General features: G+C 36.1%; 1 protein-coding gene across 1 annotated transcript; it reads left to right on the forward strand.

Moving 5' to 3' along the window:
- Positions 1–11,469: 11,469 nt before the first annotated feature.
- On the forward strand, positions 11,470–22,515 carry LOC131573359 (lumican). Its single transcript, XM_058827252.1, has 3 exons — positions 11,470–11,743; positions 14,729–15,632; positions 21,432–22,515. Exons 2-3 carry the CDS (start codon positions 14,756–14,758, stop codon positions 21,584–21,586), a joined length of 1,032 nt encoding a protein of 343 aa, XP_058683235.1. The 5' UTR covers positions 11,470–11,743; positions 14,729–14,755; the 3' UTR covers positions 21,587–22,515.
- The last annotated feature ends 1,105 nt before the right edge of the window (positions 22,516–23,620 follow it).

A 23,620-nucleotide genomic window follows, 5' to 3' on the forward strand; every position in this document is an offset into this window, starting at 1 on the left:
GACACAATCAAAATCCACCTCGACAAGTTTCTGTGCAACCTGCTCTAAGTTGCCTTGGCAGGGGAGTTGGACTGGGTGATCTCTCGAGGTCCCTCCCAATCATGATTCTGTATAAATGATTACAATTTACATAACCTTCTATATTCATATTTAACATGAAATCAAGCAAAATTTTCCCAACTCTTTGTGTTATTGTCTCAACAGCATTGAAATATATATTTTGTGATACATCATACTTACACCTTTTATTCCTTTTCAACTAGTATGTTAAAGCATATATTATATTTGAATAAAAAAGCCTTAAGAATTTTGTTGCTATTTTTGAAACCAGAAGTTTATAAAAGTTACATTATTGTTTCCAGATGAAGACTTTAATTGAGATAAATTAGGCTAGTCCTGCTCTACAGAGTGATTTTTGAAAGTGTTCAAATCCCTAAAGTCATGGAAAATAGGGACCATGTGTCTGCTACTAAGTGCATGCTAGAAAGCCCTTTCAACAGGAAAAACTCAGAATCAATTAAAGTTAATCATGTAGCATTCTGATGCTGAATCCTTTAATCTTTTAATTTCAAGGTATTGAATTTTTGCAGGAATCAAAAGCTTGTAAAGAATAAACCAAATTCCAGAGTGTAGAAAAAAAATGAAATTTCAAGATGCATGAAATAATCTCAATATGAAAGACAGAATAATTCTAAATACTGCTTGGCTATGCTAGAAACTCTAGACAATTGAAATGTTTCAAAAAGCTTTTTCTCTTCTGAGAATAAACCTTCAGAGGTTTGTCCATACAAGTCATTCTAACATGGAAGGAAAACATGGATGCATTGCAATGAATTCTTGAAACAAAGCACTGACTTTGAAATGTTAGGTAACAGAGAGTAATTGAGACATCCTAAACCTAGACTGACTTAATATTCCATCATGCCATCAAGAAAACAATGAAAAAAGATTAACCTTTTGGCTATATTTTAGTTTTCTATCCTTTACTGCTCATTTCCAGCATCAAATTCTTTAAAGACATGCCAATCTTTTATGTACAGGGGAGCCTCTGCATGTATAGATTATAGAGAGATAGAGAAGATTGTGTAAATTTCTCTTTAACAGATACAGATAATTGGATTGTTATGCAAAAACTTAAATATATTAGCTCTTTACTGCTGTCGCAGGACTGAATTACAATGAAGTGGTAATATTCCCTTTGAACTGCTTTGTTAGAATTCTGACACACAGGATTGTCGTGTTTCCTACATCTTAGACAGTGGGAATGGTCTCACACTATGAAAAAAAATGCAACAGCACAAGGATTTTAGTTTATTCTGCAGAGCAGAGAAAGAAATAGCATTAATAGGAATTGAAGAAGACAGGTCTCATTTACCAAAGCTCTTCCCTACAGAGGGGGAAGCTGAGGATACCTCCAGCCCAACTCCACCCTCCCTCACCTTTCAGGAGGGGAATCTGAGATAAAAGAGCTTTCTAGCCCCTTGGTTACCTCATGGGCAGCTTCTGGGTTGGCATGAGAGCATGTAGTACATGAACATAGGTGAACTTCATGAGGATCAAAGCAATCCCATCATTGGTACAGACTGGGTGATGAATAGTCTGAGATCAGTCCTGCAAAAAAGGATTTTGGGATACTGGTGGACGAATAATTGGATATGAACCAGCAGTGTGCACTTGGCCTGGAAAATAGAACATATCCTGTGCTGCATCAGAAGCAGCGTGGACATCACATCCAGGGAGCTGATTCTGCTCCTCTTCTCCACCTTCCTGAACTCTCACTGCAGTTATGCACGCAGTGATGGGGTCCTCAGCACAGGAAAGAGCTGACAGAGTGGGACTACAGGAGAGCCACAAGAAGGATCAGAGTGCTTGAGAACCTTTCCTGCAAAATTTGAGAATTTGGAGAATTTGTTCCAGGGTAAAAAGGATAAGAAGAAACATTATTGCAGCCTTCGAGGAAGGCTTATAAGAAAAACAGGGACTTTTTACCAGGGCCTGTAGTGACAGGATAAGGTGCAATGGTTTTAAGCTAAAAGATGGTAGAATTAGGTTGGATATGAGGAAGATATTCTTTAAATTAACTGTGACGAGACACTGGAACAGGTTGCTCATAGAAGCTGTGGATATCTCGTCATTGGCAGCATTCAAGGCCAGGTAGGACTGGGTTTTGTGCAAGCTGTTGCCTATTGCAGGGAGATTGGATAGCATGATGTCTAAAGATCCCTCTAAACCAAACCATTCTGTGATTCCAAGTGCGATATTAGGCCCCCGACTACACCAGTAGGCTCTTGCTGCCATGACCATCTCTTCCAGAACTTCTGTCCACCTAGACTTGTACCACACATTGTCCAGGAGCTACATTTAAGCTCAATTCCTTGTCATTTCCCTGAGCTAACAGCTGGGTTTCAGCAGGAGAGAGCAGCTGTGCAGGAGAAGGCAAGCTGGGAGCCAGCACTTACACAAGGCAGGGCAGCAGCCTCAGGATTGAGACAATGGTGTCCCAGCACCAAATGAAACACAGCAAAGCTCCTTGGGTGACTGAAAACACACAGCAAGAGATGTCCACTGAGAGGGCAGGCTTAAGGTCAAGCTCAGATTGCAAGTCAATAATGTAATTCCAGGTACAAAACCAGGCCCAGCATACCAGAACAGAGCCAGGACTGGGATTCAGCTGGAATATGGCTGCTGGACAATGGGTGGAAGCAGTGTGGCTGGACAATGTGGATGAGGCTGGACTAAAATCTTCAGCATCTCCTGAGTTAATTAGCAGCCCAAACCCTGTTTTCCAAGGCCTTGGAAGGCACTTCTCTAAAAATGTTTTGATGTGAGTATGTGACAAATCATTAGCAGTGGCTTTCAGAAGAAGGATTTCCTGCTAATTGGTAAACACCTTCTTCCCTTCTTCCCTTCTTCCCTTCTCCAAGCTTTGAATCAAAATGTTGTGGGCTATCACCTATACATCTGTTCCCTACTTGCTTGAAAGAATGGCCTTCATGTAGGCTCCCTGGAAAAGTAAGCATTCTGATACAGCACATATCTGATGGCTCTCAGAATTATTCAGTTATGGTTGTGTCAAAAGGTCCATAATAATGGCAAAAAGTGAACTGCTAAAACACAGTGTAAACCCCCCCCCCCCTTTATGAATAATGTTATTATAAATATGTGACCCTAAGTCTCATTCTATTTTCATGAAATTGAATGGGAACAATGGGTTTGCTATACCACAACTGATTAGTCATATTATCTGTGTCTATCTAGAAGACATATTATCTGTGTCTATGGGGTAAGAAAATGGTCAAAATTATAGTGTTGCTCACTGGTACTGCTGTAGCTAAGTTTGTGTCAGCAGCTCCATGTGAAACCAGCTTTTACACTTAAATATTATTACTCTGTTAAGTCTTGGAATCAAATCTTGTTTCTCAAGCATATTTGTTTCTCCTTTGAAATGCATATAAATTTTGAGAAAATGGTGGAAAACATGAAATTATAGCTCAATAAAATTCAAATTGTGGATCAGGGCATGTCAGAAAACCTCAGGACCTCAATGTCTACTTTCTTATTGATGTCTTAGGTTATATTCCAGAGTCTAAAACTACATTTGAGTTATTAAGTGAAATCATGTCATTTTTGAAGTCTGGCACATGACTTAGTCCTGTCTTTGTTGTAAGGCTTTCTTGCCTCCTGAAACACAGTGGCTTCATTTAAGCTGCCTATTGAGAGTGGTAAGTCCCAAACCCTGGCTAGGCAATGTTTAGTTTGAGCTAGATTCATGCAAAAACCCATTCTCATATTCTCATATTCTCATATTCTCACATTCACTGCTGTCTGAATGCTTCCCTTACTTTTTCTCCTCAGTCTTGTAATGCTTCCTGCAATCCTTCATGGTAAAGTATATCTCTGGGTTTTTTACATCTTTGAACAGCTGATAACATGACATTCTGATCTGACTGAGACTTGGGGAAAGTTACAGTATTTGATTGTAGTACTTTACTTTCCATACCAACAGCCCAAAAGCCATTGCAAACCAAAAAGATGTGGCGTCTTCCAAGATGCCGTTCTGTTTTGTAGCATTATATATATATATAAATTATTATGAAAACATTAAAAGGCCTACTGAGAAGCTAAAGGGCCAGATGCTGATTCTAGTTTTTGGTCCAATTCAGTTTACCATTTAATAAACAGACACACATTTATAAAGATACACAGAAAATGAATTATCAAAATAAAATCTCTAGGTGCTTGCTGAAGTCTGAAAAAATATGGAGTGGAAAAAAGAGTTAGGCTAAGTAGACAGAGGTCTGAAATCTATGGGAGGTGGACAGGTTTAATAGGGAAATGCTGTATTCTCCTTAACACATTGCAGGATAAGGGAAAAGTTAGTGCAGCTGGGCCATTCTTGAGTTGGACGGAGATCAGCTGAGACCTTAAGCACATTTGTGTCCATTCAAAATAAGTTTATGTACACCTGTGACACAAAATGTCTTAAATAGTTTCTCTCCTTTCGAACGTATATAACTTATACAGTTATATATGAAAAGCTTTGCTTGACTGAAAAAAAAGAAAACTGTTCAGTGAGGCCTCAGGTGATGGTCTAATGGAACCAGAAAATTGTCTTCTAAGTTTTTATTTGGCCTTTCAGAGAATTGCTTATTTTGGCTTTTTTACTACTGTGATCTTTAGAGGTGGTAAGAAAATAGAAAATACCTGTGGGTTAATAGATCATGACTGCTTCCAGACTTGTACATCCCATTTTGCTTGGCTCTATTTCTGTGACATTTCATTGCAGTTATTCTGCTGAATAAACAGCTAATAGAAGACTCTGGAGAAAATTGTTGGAGAATACTATTCAGGCAGTTTACACAAAGTGTGACTATTTCTCAGGAGACTGATTATTTCCTGGACTGGAGCCCCAAGGGCACAATTTAAGTTTCAAGAGTGTCTAATATCATTCTGGATTGCTTATAAGTGCCTGGCATCCTGCTGCTACTTCAGGACAAGACAGATCTCAGAATCTTCAGTCCTGGTAGCCAGACCCCCTTGGCTGTGCTCCACAGCCCAGGGCATGTCAGAGGCAGTAAGATGTCTTTTCACCACCTGACTGAAACCCCTTGAGCACAGGCAATTGCCTAAATGCTGATGTCTTGCTATTAAGCACTGTGAAGTTCTTTGCCTTGCCATCAGCTACCATTTGAGGAGGGCACAAGAGGTAAAGTTCTCTCCCATAGTCTATAAAAGTGAGTTGGACACCTGAGAGCCTCACAAATATTACTGGATGGTACTGCCTTTAGGTAAGTGAACACTGTCATTGTGTCTGTGTTGGGGGGCTGAACCATTCCCCAGGCTCCACAACTGTTTTTTACATCCCCACTCATCTTGAGGAGTGCCTGGACTCCTATCACACGTGTAGACACCTGTGTTTGCTGTCTCTCAGGACCAAAATGTCAGATACATCACACACCGTTTATAATAATAGATAGTCTGCATCCTGCCGAGAAGTGGAGGCAATCTTAGTGAGATATAAGGTCAAGTAGCTTTTAAAAAATAGCTTTTCTAATGGGAAATTTGATTTTGTGAGATGATTTCAGCAGTGCCATGTGGCCTGTAGTAAAGCATTAGTAGAGTTTCTCAACACTGCATAATTCCTAAAACAAAAGGTATTTCATACAGCATGAGGTTAATCCACTCTGGATCTCCCTATAAAAAATAAAGACAATTAAATCACTGGATTGGAATCTGTGGTTGCCAGAGCTGACCATTTAATATGGCCAAAAGCATATTTCCAGCCAGTCCTTCAGAGGAATTCACTGTCTCCAAACAGGAAAGGGATGAACAAATTCGTCTGGAAGGAAAAATTGTAAGAAAAATAAAAATACTTATATTTTAATATAATTTAAGACTGTGTCCTCAAATACACCTTGCTTCTTGATATAACACCCAAAAAAGGCCAGTTTTAACCATAACTTGCCTTTTTGCTTTTGAAAAGTAAAATATAAGTAGAAAGGAAAAAAAAATTATGTGACATGTAGAAAAGAAGAAAGGTTGTGATTAAATAATAGAATCCCTGTACATATTGGTAATAAGGAAAAAAATAAAACAGTTGCACTGTACATGTCAGTGACAGATCCACAGACAGCATGGCAGAAGATAGTTGGAAGAAGATGGAGATTTTGATGAGGAAAAGAAATTCTAGTAATGTTATAGAAGTACAACTAAAGACACACAAGACAATGGTTAGCAATGGAATATGAACAAAAATAATCGTTGTTTTCTGCATTTGGAAATTTTTCTGCTTTTTCAGACTGATATATTTTTGTTATATCATGTTCTTTCTAAAGGGAAAAGAAAACCAACCAAAATGTTTTTGAGTGAGAAATACTTTCAGATTTGGTTGTCATGATAGTTTGTACTTAAAGATCTCAGGAAGACATGTAAGAGCTGTTTGGTTCATTTACAGTCCATTTTCATGAGCCTGGGAATACCAGAACACTGATTTTAAGAGGATAGATGCCATCTCTACCTCAAGTCTATTAACCTGCCACCAGTCCTAGAGAAAAAATACTGTAAAAATCTCATGCAGCATTCAGGTGTTAACGAACTAAGTGACAACTAATGTCAGAATAGATACTAATAGGTAGCCAATGATATGATAGATATTATCTACCAAGCTTTACTTGTTCATGAGGTTTTAAACTTGGTAGAAGCATCTTCTGTAGTTGCAGTAGATTTATCCAAGGTGCAGCATTTTAGAAATAACACTGGGAAGTATTCTTAAAAGCTGCATATTGGGTGGCTCCCAAACAGTCCCACCTTCTTGGCAAAGATGATTTATGACTTAGTGGATCTGTTTAAGTCCATGGTCATATACACTAGCAGAAGGCCAAATGCTATATTCTGGTTGTACAGCAAAATCCAGGTGATTTAACATCCCTTCTGACCTTAAGCTGTAGTGATCTGAATGTGAGCAGACATTGTTAATGCTTAGATTTTGGGAAGGTGTTTAGCACCCAACGATTTTCAAAGCAGGTCTATGTCGGTACAGCATTAACATATACAAACAACAGGTGGTGAAGTAACCATGTTGGCTAAGTCCAACTCATCCTTTTCCATAAATTATCTGTACTGTTTGCAAAATACAGAAATACAGAGATGCTGCTATAATTTTTACTTGTAACCACAACTTACCTGCAAATTCAACAGCTCCTTTGGATACTCTTGGACTCTTTACATTAGGAATCATTTGAATTGTCTTATGTTCCAAGGCCATCTAATTTTCTTTTCTCCATGGATCAGCAGATTTTAAATGCTATGACAAAACATACAGAGTATATTAAGGGGTCTGGTTTAAAAACAGACTCTTGCCTTCACATTTAGTCCTCATCATAAAAAAAGCTTTGATCAGACTTTGGATCACCTCAAAGAAATTTTGCTGTTGAAAATTTGAATCATACCAAAAGCAGCCTGAAAAACAACAGAGAGATGGATAACAGTAGTAGAATATAGGCGCTGTCAAGTTTGAAGCAAAGCAGTGAGCAGTGTTTCAGAAGGACAAAAACAAAAAATCATGCTCAACCAAAATATCTGTTGCGGTCTGCTAATAAGTTGTAACTCTATTACCATTTTTGTAAGTTTCCAAAGCTGGTATTTCCTTTTTAGGAAAAAGGAAAAGAAGGATTTGGATCACCACAAATTTTGTAATGCTTATAGTATGTGCTCTAACACTTTCCATTTAATATGTAAGTCCAGTGTAGAGGCTGAAAAAATAAAATTTCAATTAGGAGGAATGGAAGTTTTCAGATGAAAAAATAAGCACCTACATCCTCCAGAATCTGGAACTGAATTGTTTGTAGTGGAACTCATTAAATATGAGTCAGCCTTCAGTAATATTTTCAAAATGCTGCAGAACTTTACAGAAATATTTAACTAATTGTTCCTGAAAATTTGTGCCAATGTCATATTTTTGTTTATTTACTATGTATAGGCTAACAGGCTGTATATGCACTATTGAGAGACATAGAAAACGTCACTTACAAACACATGTTATCTCTTTATAATTAAGTGGCTTGCTGCATGGTGTCCATGGTACAACCTTCTCCCTTAATGGAGGTTTCTTAACCCCTGCTGCAGGTAGCCAAATAAAATGAGCTAACCTTCATTTCATCTTGAGAGTAATGCTTAGTTTAAGTTCTGAGTGATCAGAGGAAAAACCTCACTGCTCATTTTAGGTGACAGTGTGAAAAGTTCCACGAGGAATTTTTCTGGAGCTATATATTCCCATGGCAAAAATACTCCTGATACTGGGAACCAAAATCTCCTGGTTCTGTGCACCAGATGTGTGTGCAGGTTTAAGATGAAAACAAAGCAGCAATTAATTAAGATAACATTAAGTTTCGGTAACCTGAGTCTATTAAATGGAAATAGATTGGGAGGCACTTCCTCTTATGCAGAAGTGCATGGAAGTTATAAGGAAAGCAGTTTTGCAAGAGACAATAAGCAGAAAGGATATCACTGATGAGAGTAGAAACAAAATGGTGACACGGTAACTCAACAATATTTGATGGCTAGATCTCAGCAAGTGCAAATTGATAATTCACTTGCAGTGAGTTCTGTTTTCAGATTCTTTCATTACAACCTATTAGACTTGGTCATCTCCAGCCATGAAAATATGAATTTAAAAAAACAAACAAACAAACAAAGGAGCTTTGGATCAAATAAAAGAAATATTTCTATTTATATATCACAAGACAAAGAAAATTAGATTATAATAGGTTTTAAAAATTTTTCCCACCAAAGAAATATGAATAAATAAGGTACAAAAGAAAACAAATTTTGAAGAGAAACTGGAGAACAATAGCTGTAATTGTGTTATATTACTATGTCCTGACATCATCAGTGTGAAGCATGTTCATGAACAGTTTACAATTTAGATGACATAGGGGAATTTACATACTATTTTGTGTATTCCTTGAAAATTAGCTAGACTTTGTTCACATGCTGTTTAATGACTTCTGAGAGCTACCAAAAGAACCTCTGCACAGAACACAAAATAGGGCCAGGTAAAAGGAATCACCCAACCACAGTCCCATTCTGTGTTGCAGAAGAAGCAGTACCTTCATTTTCTGGGTTGTAGTACCTACCTGTTCTCCCAAACAGAGGCTTACAAGGTGAGAGCTTCACGAGTCAGAATAGCAAGATAAGGAAAAGCATAAAAATGACAACAAAGGGACATTATTAAATAACAGATTGGAGACATGGTAAAAATATTATTAAAAAGGGAGAAAAATCTATTGGTTTATATCTTAAATTTGGAAGACATGTGATTTTTCATCTTGACTGTGTAATTTCCATAGCTAATGTAAAACAGTCAGCAAGACAGGAACTAAATCTATGAACAAGTCTCAGCTGAACTTTATGTGACCCAAGATTTTACCATATGTTAATTTTGAAATATCATCAGTTTGCTTAATAAGATTTGTAAGCTATAAAGATATGCATGTTTTGTGTTTCTGTTGTCAGAAGGAGAAAAAGGATGTACACTTGATATACAGAAAAACTGGTTCATAACACATAATGCAAATGTGCCAAAAGCATACTAAGCCTGGGTTATCCTGTACTTGCAGTCAATGTTCAATTCTATTTGTACTGCAAATGCAAAACTACTACCTGTTACTGAAAGTTCAAAATATATATTAATTTATCATAATATTGGGCTTGTCCTTCAAAACAAATCTATAGTCAGAAAAAGCACAATTAATGCCTTTCCTGTGATTTTTAAAACTCTCTTTACAAATATTATGCTCAATTTCTCACCTTGATATATGTTCTTCCACAGAGCAAATCCAGATATTGTCTTAAAGGTTTCTCTTCCTGTATGAAAAATATTTTTTTATTCCAACTGATCTCTTGCTGAGTGCTGCTGCTTGTTGCTACATTTGCAGTCAAGTCACAGTTGAGGTTTCCTTGGTCAACTAAAGCTAATGAAGTATTTTTCAGATAAATATCATTCTGTGCATGAGAAACTCCATCTGGTCTCCATTTGTCCACATGCAGAACAACAGCAGCTTTGTCCATTTCTACATTTCTAGTCCTGATACCATGCAGTTTTCTACTTGGATTAGTTCACTATTGTAATCCCACTGCTTCACATTCAATTCTTGGCACCATTCAAGTAGTAATGATCTGTCACCAATGTGTTTCCCAGTGTGGAAATGGTTCTCCCACACCAGGGAGACAGGCATGATGTCAGAACACCAAAAGCATAACATTTGCTCCCTGGGGGCTGCACTGGTACATGGCACTCTGTGTTGAGCAAATTTGTTTGCTAATTGGGGCACTGCAGAAGCACAGAGGTCTGTAAGTGTTTGTTGTCTTTCTTGCTCTTGGTGAAGGACACTGGCTTTTCCCTGCTCACAGTAACCTTCACTGCTGTGGAGACTGAGGTGAATCAGCAGCAAATTTTGGGAGAAGCTCACATCCAGGCTCCTCTTCAGGTAACTGATAGGGTTCTCTGGCCCAGACACATTCTGCACCACAACTTTTCATAAAGATAGTAAGTAGAATATGGACAAAATCCCTGAATTTCTACCCCCAGCAATTACAGTCAAATGCAATTAAACACACAAGACACTTTAAAATGGCTTGTGTATGCTTTCTATATGCACATTTGACATTTGTCCCTACCCAAATCTATTAAAAAAAAAAAAAATGGTTCTCATAAAAAGGAAGAAATCCTCCATTTAGAGATAAGGGAAAGTTCTTATGGAAGCATTAAGATCCACTTTAAACTGTTACTTTCTTAATATATTATTTTTTGACATTGCCTGGTGAAAGTAACATCTCATCCAAGCCTTAAGATGCATTCTTGAACTACATCCATGGAATAAGAAACAGACAACATAAAGCTGAGTAGTTCCAGATTCTGAAAAGCAGGAGAAAGCTGTAAGTGCAAAATGAACAAATGTATGAAGTGAGTTTACAGTAACTGCTCAAAACCCATTCCTGGGATGTGTTTTTATTAAACAAACATACATTCAACCACCAAAGAAAATTTCCAGACCAAATCAATTCCAATGATTTGCAGAAGAATCTTTGAACTCAAGTATATAATCTTTATACTTATACTATATAAGTATGTAATGTGGAAAAGGGTATGACTCGAAGATAATTTTTGAATCTGATCCTTAGACTAAAGTTTTCATTAAGGATAGTTTACTGTGGTCATAAGATAGTTAAAGAAAAAGGCAGAAAAATGAATGAGTCACTTGGCTGAAGAAGAACAGCAGCATTGAGGTCTGAGTGCTATGTGTTAGCTCATGTCTAGCAATATAAAATGAGTTGGAAAACAAAAGCCTGTTTGCAATTTGTTTTACAATCTAACATGTTTTCTCTCAAAACTACAAAAAAAAAATTCTTGTATAAACCTATGGCTTTTTAACTTTCTCAGGTTTGTGAAATATCATTCTCTGATCCCACAGGAGGAACAGATGGGTTGTCCTTGTACAAAATATGGTATCCACCTGCACTTCATTAGAGAGCTGTATTTTTGTACATGCCACACCACAAGATCACCATGATGACATAGCAGCTTCAGAGAACAGCGTGACTAGGGCTTTTTTTTTTCCCTCTTGTTACACAGAGGATCTGGCAGACTTTTACCTCCTGACACTGTTTAGAGCATATATTGGTCGATACAGTCTCTTATTGCATCTGCTCTGGGAATTAAGGAAAGCAGCTTGAAGGCAGTAAGGTAAGTGCTGCTGCATGCTTTAACTGTAGTGTTCAGCTGTTTAAACGTAGCTTCAATGGGAATGTGAAAACATGACAGGATAAGTTTGCCAATTTGTAAATTGAGCACAAATCAACAGTTGCTTAGTCGATTCACTTTCTCAGTTTCCTTAAAACAACTTCACATATTTTGTACATCAGTGTTGCAATTTTTTACAGTCTGATTTGTTCTGCATCGGAATAAGATTTGACATACAGTACAAAGAAGTTTGTAAGAGTACTCACTGTTTACTTTTTCATTCATAATATTAGTGAGAGCTCCGTAAAACCCATTTGCTAACCATTTTACTTCATTCTACAAAAAGACAACATATCCTGATATCTAAGCAATTAATCACATAAACAATGAGAGGGAAACAGTAGGTATTTTTAAATTTGCATTTAATTTTAAAGCCCATTTTAAATAGACTAGTAAGCTTTTCAAAAATATAATCTTTTGCAAACTGTGTCAGAATTTAAGCTACAGAATTAATGTTGATTGAGTCTTAATTTTACATTTGTTTTGTTTCGCAATAACTTAATGATTAAGGAAATACAGACAAGGTCATGGTTTGAATAGTATTTCTAGACTAAAGTAGCATGCATTTCCCAAAACCATGGATTTACCATGTTTTGGCAAGTTTCCTGAGCAACTTCACAAATATTTTCACAGGTATTTTGCAACACAAGTGCTTAGAACAGGCAAAGATATTCAGTTAAAGCATGTTTATGTTGTAAGATAAACATCTAAGAATGTATTCTGATTTTATCTTTTTGATTCATGCAGTTCAGTGCAACAAGCAAGCGTGACCTATTAAGCTTTTACACTTCTGACAGCAAAACATTCAGCTACCTGAATGAGAAATGCATGAATAAAACAAGTTAAATAAATTTGCTATTTACTTCACTATTTTATGTCACACACATGCCCATATGGCCTTGAACTACAGAATTGTCACACAAATTCTAAAAAAATTTATATAAATTAATTCAAAATACTTGCTATCTAACATTTTAGTTATTTCCAGAGTTCTGCAGAGCAGTAAAGATTTGTATGCTATTTAAAGGACTGTATGACTATGATATCAATCACGAAACTTAACATTACAAATATCATTTGAAACTAGAAGAAAAATAGAATTTGAATTTAAATGTCTATGTTATTTTGAAACTATAAAATTAAGGAGGTGTGTAAAAAATGTCACCATAAGGTCAGAGAGTGTTGTCCAAGGATTTCATTATACTCATTTCATACTTTGAATACAGAAGTGTTTGATTTCCTTTCTTTAATGTTTAGTACCTAAATAGGACCAGATTTTGAGAGTGTGTTACTGCAGTCCTTGCTTTCAGATGAGCTGTACTTATTCATTCCAGCAGGGGACTAAAGGTCGAGCTCGTGTTCATGTTGCATGTTCTCATGCAGTAATGAAAGACAGGCAAAGAAAATTACACTGACAACTAATATCTCGATGATTATCCTAGGGTTTGTAATTAGGTAAATGTGATGGGGCCATGGAGATGATATGAAATCAGATTCCTTTCTCAGGGGACAGCAGCTTAATATCTAGCAGTGGGAATTTATGGGTTATAGAGTGGAAGTAACATAAGAACATTTTTTAAAAATTCTTTATGCTGTACTGCATGAGATCAATAGGCCCTGCCTAAATGAGATTGTTATCTCACTAGAATATGACGTGGCTTTTAAGAAATCAATAGAAGCAGACTTTTAGAATTAGGGAAAATGTTGTAGCTATGGCCCTGCACTTTAAGTCTACTGTGTAACAATTCCAATAGAAAGACTAACTTACTCTGCTGGAAGATTGCCCAGATCTGAGATCAGTGTTGTGGTCTGTTTACAGGCTTCACATACTTTCTGAAATTCCTTAAGAAAAAAAGGGGTTTTAAGGATTTTCTTAATCCTCTCACTGTCTGAACAGTAGTTGAGTACTTGCAGCCTGCCTTGTTTTTCACTGGTGAAAATCAAAGTAAGCTCACTGAATTTATTGATTCTAGAGCTACTTTTCCAGCAGAACATCTATCTAGCCAGTGGGAGGCATAATCAAGATACTAGTCTTCATAGATTAATTGGCATCTTGCAGAGTACTGATGAGAAAGCTAAGGCCTTAAAACATGACCCCACTTATACTGAATCACAAACATCCCCAAGGACACCAAATGTCCTTTTGCTGTATGTGAACTGAAAGACTTGACTAGTGAACCCGATGTTTTATTGGTCAATTGATTTAGAATGGGCATAAAATGTAACAAATGCCTCTGTTGTACAGAGAATTTGCAAGAACATTTTCACTACCTGAAATTCAGTCATTTCAGGTCCACTGCACACATATGCAATACTGGTTGTTTGGCATGCTAAAAATAACATGCTTTATATTTCCATTAGTTCATTCTTTAGGTGACCATGAAACTTAGTGGACCATGCTTTACAGAACATAATCCATGAGAAAAAGGTCTTTCAAGCTCCACACAAAGCATGAGAGCATTACCCTCACTTTTAACTTCCCTGTCTTTTCCAAACTTAAGTTAAATAGCCACATGTTTAGATATGAGACAATTCAGCACATTAGAAACGCTTGATAGAGTTTAAATGGTGGAACTGCCTCTGAACATGGCCTTCAGCAAAACTGAAATCTTCTGTGGCAAGTTTAAAACCCGTGTACCTCATCATCTTTCTTGGACTTAATCAATGAATGCAGAATGATATAAAGAAAGTTTTACTTACAACAGCAAAATGACCAGCAATTTTGCATCACAAAGGAAGATTACACAAGACAGGGGAAGTAATATAGCAGTTACAATGTAATACTAAAAGCCCAATATTTTTTTCTTAATTAAAAACCTTAAATAGGAACTATAATTAGTTTTTAATTATAATTTTTATGTGGTAAAAATTTAAATATTCCTGAAAGAGATAAAGAATTAAAGTCATATCTTGTTTATTCCCTTTCAGCATACAGGAACAAGAAACGTCAGAAAGATGACTTTTAACTCCCTACCTGTCTTTCTGCTGTTGATTACTGGCATTTTTTGCCAATATGAATACGGTCCTGGAGATGATTATGGTTATGACCCTTTTGGGCCATCTGCAGCAGTCTGTGCCCCAGAATGTAATTGTCCTTTAAGCTACCCTACTGCCATGTACTGTGACAATCTTAAGCTGAAAACCATTCCAATTGTACCAAGTGGAATAAAATACCTCTATCTTCGAAACAATATGATTGAGGGAATTGAAGAGAATGCATTTGACAATGTAACAGACCTACAGTGGCTGATCCTAGATCACAACCATTTGGAAAATTCAAAAATTAAGGGAAGAGTCTTCTCTAAACTAAAGAACCTGAAGAAACTTCACATTAACTACAACAATTTGACTGAAGCTGTTGGACCACTTCCCAAAACACTAGATGACCTGCAATTAAGTCACAACAAGATCACAAAAGTCAGTCCTGGTGCATTTGAGGGGCTGATGAATCTGACTGTCATTCACCTCCAGAACAACAAGCTGAAAGCAGATTCAATTTCTGGGGCTTTTAAAGGCCTGAATTCACTTTTGTATCTTGACTTAAGCTTCAATGAACTTACAAAGCTACCGACAGGACTGCCTCACTCCTTGCTCATGCTGTACTTTGATAATAACCAAATTTCCAATGTTCCCGATGAGTACTTCCAAGGTTTTAAAGCCCTACAATATTTACGTTTATCCCACAATAAATTAACAGATTCTGGAATACCAGGTAATGTCTTCAACATCACATCTCTAGTTGAGCTGGATCTCTCCTTCAATCAGCTGAAGAGCATTCCAACTGTCAGTGAGAACCTGGAAAACTTCTACCTCCAAGTCAACAAAATTAACAGTGAGTTAAATTATACATATTCATTAATGTTTATCACAGACTAGATACTGATGATTAATGCAAGTATCCGAAATAATAGATGAACCAGTCTGAAAAAATAGTACTGGTTAGACTGTTACCACACTGACACTTACCTGACAGTTGTCCACATTTATTTTAAAAGACAGATATTTACCTAGTAGCCACCTTAATTTAAAATGAGATATTTATGTTTTCATAGTAATGTGGATTTTTTCATCAAATTCCCATCTTGTGCAACTTGGAGTAACTACATAGAAGCCAATGGAGTTGTCTTATAAAATTCAGAAAAAACTGAAAAGTTTGATCAGTGCAAAAGATGTTCAGAATTCTTATGCTGAGAAAAAGAGAGAGATGTCAGGTGAGGACCTGACTACGGTAAGCTTTCAGGAGCTGGTAGTCAAAATGCTGGAGGTAGGAGAAAGGGAGAGGACAACAAATTCATCAGGTAGCAGACACAAGATGCAGTGAAAAAGGTACATCGAAGTAACTGCATTTGTTTCCTTCCACCCTTGCCTCACATAGTATTTCTCCAAACCTATCTGAAATCCAAAGAGCTGTCCCTGTTCCTTGTTTTCCCTCCCGTTTTGCACATCATATGATCAGGTGGCAAGTTTGTTTCCATTCACTTATGATTTGCAAAATCTTCACTTCTTTCTGAAGAAATGCCACACCTTGCATGAGACCATGAAGGTTTCTGCTGAGACAGGGCTTTTACAAGACTATCGCATTCCTGGCTTGACAAGGAGGTGTTGCAGAGCTGGAGAGGCCTCACCACTGCATCAGAAATTCTCCAGCTGCACCTCTCTCAGTGGTAGTCCCTGATGGAGAGGGAGATATGCCAAATATAACTGTGGTTCCTCAGGAGGATTTATATAATCTTGCTGGTTGACATAAAGTAAACCATAAAAATTCCTCCCTTCTGTTTGCCTACTTGTATCCATCAAGAATTAATAGTATTAGTGTTAGCTACTCCATACATAGCTAACTCCATGGAAATGTAGCCTTTAAAACCAAATATTCTTAGTGCAGATCTTACCAGACTGAGGGCAAAATATTTTGAAATATTTTGTATTTACTATGTTTCATTTTTCTCAGTGGCTTTTTTTTTCCTAGGGCATCTCAGTTTCTTGTTTTGAGATGAGTGAAAACAACAAGTTAATAATTCCCACCTAAGGCACTACATACAGATACCTATGGAACTCTACCAGATACTCTGCCACTCCTAAAATAGCTAGCTATTATGATTTTTAATTTCTCATGAGATATATGAAGCACTTTTCCCTTCTTAGAAGGATCTGAGCCCTCTGCAAGATACCTGAGTACCAAGATTGGCTGCTATTCACTTTTCCGAGGACATCAGAATCAAGGACTATGACAACAATTTTAGTTTTTGTGGAAAGTTGCATTTTCAGGGGAGTGATGTGGGGAGGGGATGTTCACCAGCTACTACTACACTATCATTGCTACCCTATGGACTGATACAACAGAATTATGACTTACTGTTCTTTTTCTCTCTACCATAAAATCTAGCAGACTTCAAGAATCAACTTTTTCAGTTATCTAATTTCACAGGCATAATATATAGTTCCCTAAGATGTTGATTGACAATGTGGGATAAAAATTAATTAGAAATAATCATTAATATAGGTAAATCAAAGCTCTGGGATTTCACCATTCATGACACCTGACCTACAGCCGTGAGTCTTTTGGAAAATTGGGTTGATTGACCTGTGACTATTTAAGCTTCAAACCAACAACCAGTTCCTTTGTTTAATAAATTATTATAATTTCCCAGTGATTTGTGAAAGGATGACTGTAAGCTAGACCAGCTTCTGTTCCATATGATGGCCTATGGTATACATATGCAGTGAGAGGCTTCTGTCTAAGGAGCAATAACAATTTGTCCTCAAATACACAAAAGGTATAATCTTCCAATTTATGCTTATTTAGTTTGAAGTTTTCATTATACTGAGACCTAGCATAAAGATATTACTCCAGAGTTCTTAACTTTCTATGTCTCACTTTTTCTCAGGTACCTCCAAGCTTGTAATTAACATTTATATTTGTCTAAGAAAGCAACTGGTTCCAACTTTGTTGATATTACTGGAAAGAATATTTCTTTAAATTACTGTCCATGAGTTTCACCGTGGACTTGCTAAAGTCATTATACATTGTCATTCATAAAAAAAATCTGTTTGAGAAATACTCTTATTTGAGTGACTCTGAGTTTTTTGAAAAAGAGCTGATGAATAAACACATCAAAATGTGTAGAGCAGAATTGGTTTTGCCTTAGTATATTCTGTTTCTCTCTGTGTTGCAAGCAGTGGGTGAAGCAGATAGCAAAGTGTTTAGAAAACAAATTCAAAGTAACTCCTCTGATTTCTAACTAATAAATTGAAACACATGCATTATATTGATTGTGAGTGTCAAATCTACAGTTTTATCTACTCTACTGGATGCTGGTTGGATCTCCAAGCTAGAATAGGACCATGGAAGATTTATAAAAGCCTTTGCTTTCTCCATACCTCAAACCTAAACTGTAGTTTCTAAGTTGAAATGTCTTTAAGATGCCATTATTTTTATACACACACACATACAGACTCGTGTTACAGACTCTTCTGAGAAGAAAAAAACTCTGCAGGATGGGAAAAAAAAAAAGCAAGCAAGAATCAAAGAGGTTCAGTGAAACAAGAAGAGGGTCCAAAGAAGGCCATCTCCTTATTTCATCTGTACTTTTAAGGGATTAAGGAGACAATTGTTGTTTCTGCATGAAACCCCAGGAAGTAATGGGGTTAGTCCACGTAAATGGAGTATGAAAAGGGAGATAGGAAAGCGTTGCAGAGGACAGTTAAGAGACTATGTATAGAATTATGAAGGTGCTTTATGGTCTTTTATCTGGCTCACTCCATCAGTTTCCAAAGGAGTTTTTTAACATGGCCTGTTTAGAAATGTTTCACATGTGGCTAGTGGCCAACACACCAACAATAACAACTATAGGACTTCAGATGCTGTTAGGATTGCCCACTGTACTGTCAGATAGAAGTCCAATTTTCATCCAATCCTTATTCTCTCAGCGTCTGGTTTATGCAGGAATGCTGTGTTGGGAAAATATGTGGGAAAAATTCCAGGTACATTGTCTTTGAACTTGAATTTTATAAATTCAGGAAGATATTTTTTCACCTGCAACATTAATAAGTGTAACAAAAGAGGAAGTAAAATACTGAGATATTTTATGCCACATTCTATTATTTTATTCTAAAGGATTGCAGTTCCCCACACAGATAATACAGGTAAAAGCTCATCAAGTGCACTCTCAAGAACCACTGGTCTAATTTTCTGCTAGTAGAGACTGCAACTAAAATGAAACATTTTAAATTTGTTTTAAACAACTGATAATTATATGAAGAGTATAAAAAATTGACCCATATTCAAATGATGTGGACCAAATATTGGAACAATATCCCACTGAAGTCCATGACTAAGTTAATTTGACTTCTGTGAGGACAAGATCCTCATCCACTTCCAAAGTGGTTTTAGTCTCATAAAGTCAGCACAGATCAGAATTTTGTTATCACAGTTAAATTTGGTGGATTACATGTATGAGGTTTACGTCCTTTGAGTAGTTAATTGAGTAGTCGATCCAGCTTTTTTAAGCATATCTTCTTTTGCAACCAAATGTTAGCATTTATGCTCAGAACTAATAATATTTAAAGAAAACAACCTAAAATTTAAATTTATAAAGTTTTAGAATGTTTGTCATCAGCAAAAATATACTTACCACATCATTCCTGAATGACAAGAAGATGGAAAAAACTGATATTAGAATTCATTTTTTCAAAAAATTTTACAAATTAAACCCAAGTTATCTGAAGAAAACTGGAACTAAATAGTCAATGGTATAGCCTATAGCCCAAGACAATGAGTTAAAATCTCAGGAATTTATGTTTTCATTCAGCAAAATTCCACACAGACATAATCCTATAAACATCTCTCAGATCACATGATCTTAATGAACAAACTCATTAGTTGGCTTCTGCTGGTACATTCTGAACCAGAAGAATATCAGAAATAATAAAATTTTACTGTATTATGACATGGACTGCCCAAAGGATGCCATTCGTCTCTCACCCTTCCAAAAGAGGGCTGCACACTACACAAAATCTGGGAAATTGCTTTGATTTGCTTTAATCAAATTGGTAATCAAGATATACCTTTTAATTATATTTCCTTAATTCCTATTAAAAAAAAACCACCCTTATTTTGTGGAATATATATGAATCTTTACTCACTCTTAATATCATATCTCTGTCCAAAATATTACCTAAGTTCTTATGCTCTAAAGAGCTGCTTGCACATTTACACTTTAGTCTAATTTAGTTTACAAAAACCATGTTTCATTAGTGGTAGAAAATTATTGTAATGCAAGTCCTGGTAGAATCCAATTAGAAGAATATTAATCCTAAAGCTTATGAGAAGGTATGAAGGGTACTTCTTTCATTTCCTTTAGTACTACAATTTGATCATACTTTCTTAGACTGAGTAGAAAAAATACCTAAGGTGAGCTATGGAAGGTAAATCAAATGACATTTAATTTTGATGATGCTAATTTGATGTATCAGAAATTATGAGATGCATGGGTTCATTGAAGGAGTCCCTTTAACTTTTTTCATTATTTCCTGTGTGAATTCATCCAATGCCAGTGTTCTGAAGAACAAATCTCTCAGACTGCTTTGTTAGTAGTTATGGAACTTTTCAATAGATTAATCCTCTATCTGACTCAAAGGAAACACAGGTGGGAATGAAGACCCTCTTTGCAAAATTACACAGTGTGGTTTGCAGGGCACATCAGATTTATTCACACAAATTCCATCTTGAGGATAGATCTTCTCTGCATGAAAGAGGTCTATAATATATGGGTATGTGTGTGTTCTGCATACTGAGCAGCCAACTTCGGTGATTCATACAGTTTCTAGTTTACAGTTAATACTGATCATAGGATGAAAGACAGATTTCTGTTCAAGATCTATCCGGTGCTACAAGAACCAAATAATACTTCAACTGAATAGAGACCATTTATAACATGATAATAAATTACAATAAATATAAATATTTTATAAGTATTTTTTGCATTCATACTCACCTTCTAATCTTGATGTGGAAAAGTTCAATTGCACAATTTAAACGTAAAAATCCCCAACCCTAGACCCAAATTTCATTCTGAAACAGGTAAATCAAAATGGCACATATAAAATATATATAAAATACACAAATAGCCATTGGACTTCCTGTTCTTTAGGGTAAAGCTGTACCATGGTTTCAATTTCTCCAGAAACTTTCTTCCTTCAATATCTTATATAAGAGTTTTACCCGTCCATGGTAATGAACAAACTGACTGATTCCTCCCTCTGCATCTCTTTTTTTTAAAAAAAGATAGATTTTCTTTTTTTCCTTTTATCTAAATGCCAGATTAGACTTCTATGTAAAATCTGAAGTCTAAAAGTCAAATTTGTACTGAAGAAAATGGCATTTGAAAAACTCAGTCTTGAAATTCTGAAACTCTTACAACTAACAGAAAGAACCTCTCCCAACACAAGTCCCTCAGGTTCCAATAAATTTTTTAGGGGTTTACATCAGTGCAAAATGCAAAATATTGAAAATAACATAATATGTTAAGGTCATAATTTCCAACTGAAATTAAAAAAAAACAACAGAAAAATAATAGATTTGTCCTATTTGTCCTAATTATTCATGTTTTCCTCTTGTTTCTGTTCACTTCAGAGTTCCCATTGAGCAGCTTCTGTAAAGTAGTTGGACCAACAACCTATTCCAAGATCACACATTTGCGCCTGGATGGAAACAATCTCACCCGGGCTGACCTGCCCCAGGAGATGTACAACTGCCTTCGGGTGGCTGCTGAGATCTCCCTGGAGTGACACACCTGTGATCATCCAGGTCCCTTCCAGGGGCAGGGACTGCAGGAATAACTCACCATGATAGTGCTTTAAAATTAGGATATGCCTAAAAGCAAGTGTCAATCTGCATATTATCCATTCTGTTTGTTAATATTTAGCGTGGGCTCGGCAAGCTTAAGGGAATGTGTGCATATTTTTACAAATGGTTTTATTTAGAAAGCATGAGAATTACCAAATCTGGTGCAAAATATGCCTTTATCTAGCCAGATGAGTTGAGGTAAAAGATTCATCTTCATAAAAATCTATATCCATGCATGAAATACATGCCAGTATGTTCCAGACTCACAGGGAAGTCAGGTGGGATTCACTGTCAGTTACAGTGAGCAGTATGGGCTGGCTGGTGTCAATACAAGATTCTTGTCCAACTTTCTTAATTATCATGCTTTTTATGTTTTGTTACCCACTGAAAAGGAAAAAATGATTTAACAATATATGAACAATTTAAAATTTGTGAAAATATGTATCCAGAGCCTATGAAATTGTTAAATTAATGGAATACGTGAAAGAGAACAAGGAAAAAAATATTCAGGTTAAATAATTGTTTACTCTTCTTTTTTGTCATACTTTCATTTAACTTTCATGGTAAGATTTTTATTCATTGCTGGTATAATTGTTATTTCAAAATCAATCATATATACAAATATTTTTATTCAATTACTTGCATGCTATTTTTAACTAGACTGTAGAAAATAAAACATACCAAATAATGTTCTTATGTCCATATCATTGACAGCTGTGTTTCTTTCTTTTATAAAATAAAAAAAAAAAAAACCAGATTAAGACAAGAAAAGCTAAGCTATTCTATTATTATTATTAAAATTTATTGTCAGGTTAAATAAACTGTTTTCTCTACTTCAATGTTTGAATATGTTTGTACACATAATTTCACATCTACCACTACCCTTGTGTTGACCAATAAATCAGTGTCTTAAGAAGCTTGCAGTATGGGAATCATAGCACTATGAAAACTACGAAAACCTGCAAACTGATGTTTCAGTATTGTCAAAAGAACAGTGAAACCTCTCAGAAACCACAGGTGGTGAGTACAGTGCAGCTACATGTGGTAAAGACGTGGTAGTATATTCTACCCATAAATAAATAACCCAAATATTGTCAGCATCTTGGAGCACACTAAAATAAATGTGCTAGTAATTGAGAGCTGTAAGTGGCTTGCTTGCAAGTACAGATCATCCCACAGGTACTATTTTCTTTTCAACTACTAGACTATTAAACACTCAAACAGAAACTTTGCTGGCTTTTATAGCAAAAGCAGAAACTATCACCTCTGAAATAAACCCCAAACCGATTCATACCAAACCATTCAGTCAACACGCTGCCAATTCCAGATGTTCAAAATCAAAACACAATTCACAGAGAAACCTGGGACCAAAACAAAAGAAGAGATTCATAAAAGAATAGAAATATTTCCCTCTTTATTTTTTTTAAATTTTGGAATTCATAAATGTTACTACTTTTTTACTCACATACAGGAAGGATTGACAGTAAAATTTGTTACAAGTTGCCTAGAATTTTCATTGCAGAATGAAGTCTAAATCTGGGGTTTTCTGAACACATCAGAGTGGGAATCACTAAGGAATAGCACCTAGGCATTGTAACATAGAAAAAAAAGAAGGAAGTGCATGCAAAACTCCACAAAGTAAAGAAAAATCTATGGGAAATGGTATTTAACCATTTCCAGAGAGCTTTTAACCCAGCTGTTCCCTCCATAGAAAAATATACTAAACACTAAGACTTCTAGAGCACAAACTGATAATGAGATTTGTCACCTGATTGCTGCAGTCTAACAACACAACAGAAAAGTATTATTCAACTTGTTTCAGCAAACCAGTTACTTTTTTGCAAAATGAAAGGGTGTGGACAGTGAGAATGAGAACAGTACAACTCATAATGGATTAGAAGTTGTTAAGAGTGCTTCCCTCACACTTTTTCTTTCCAGGTAATGCCAAGGTACTTCTCTTAGCCTCTCTGAATATA

The sequence above is a fragment of the Poecile atricapillus genome, chromosome Z (genome assembly GCF_030490865.1).
Source record: "Poecile atricapillus isolate bPoeAtr1 chromosome Z, bPoeAtr1.hap1, whole genome shotgun sequence".
Lineage (NCBI taxonomy): Eukaryota > Metazoa > Chordata > Aves > Passeriformes > Paridae > Poecile > Poecile atricapillus.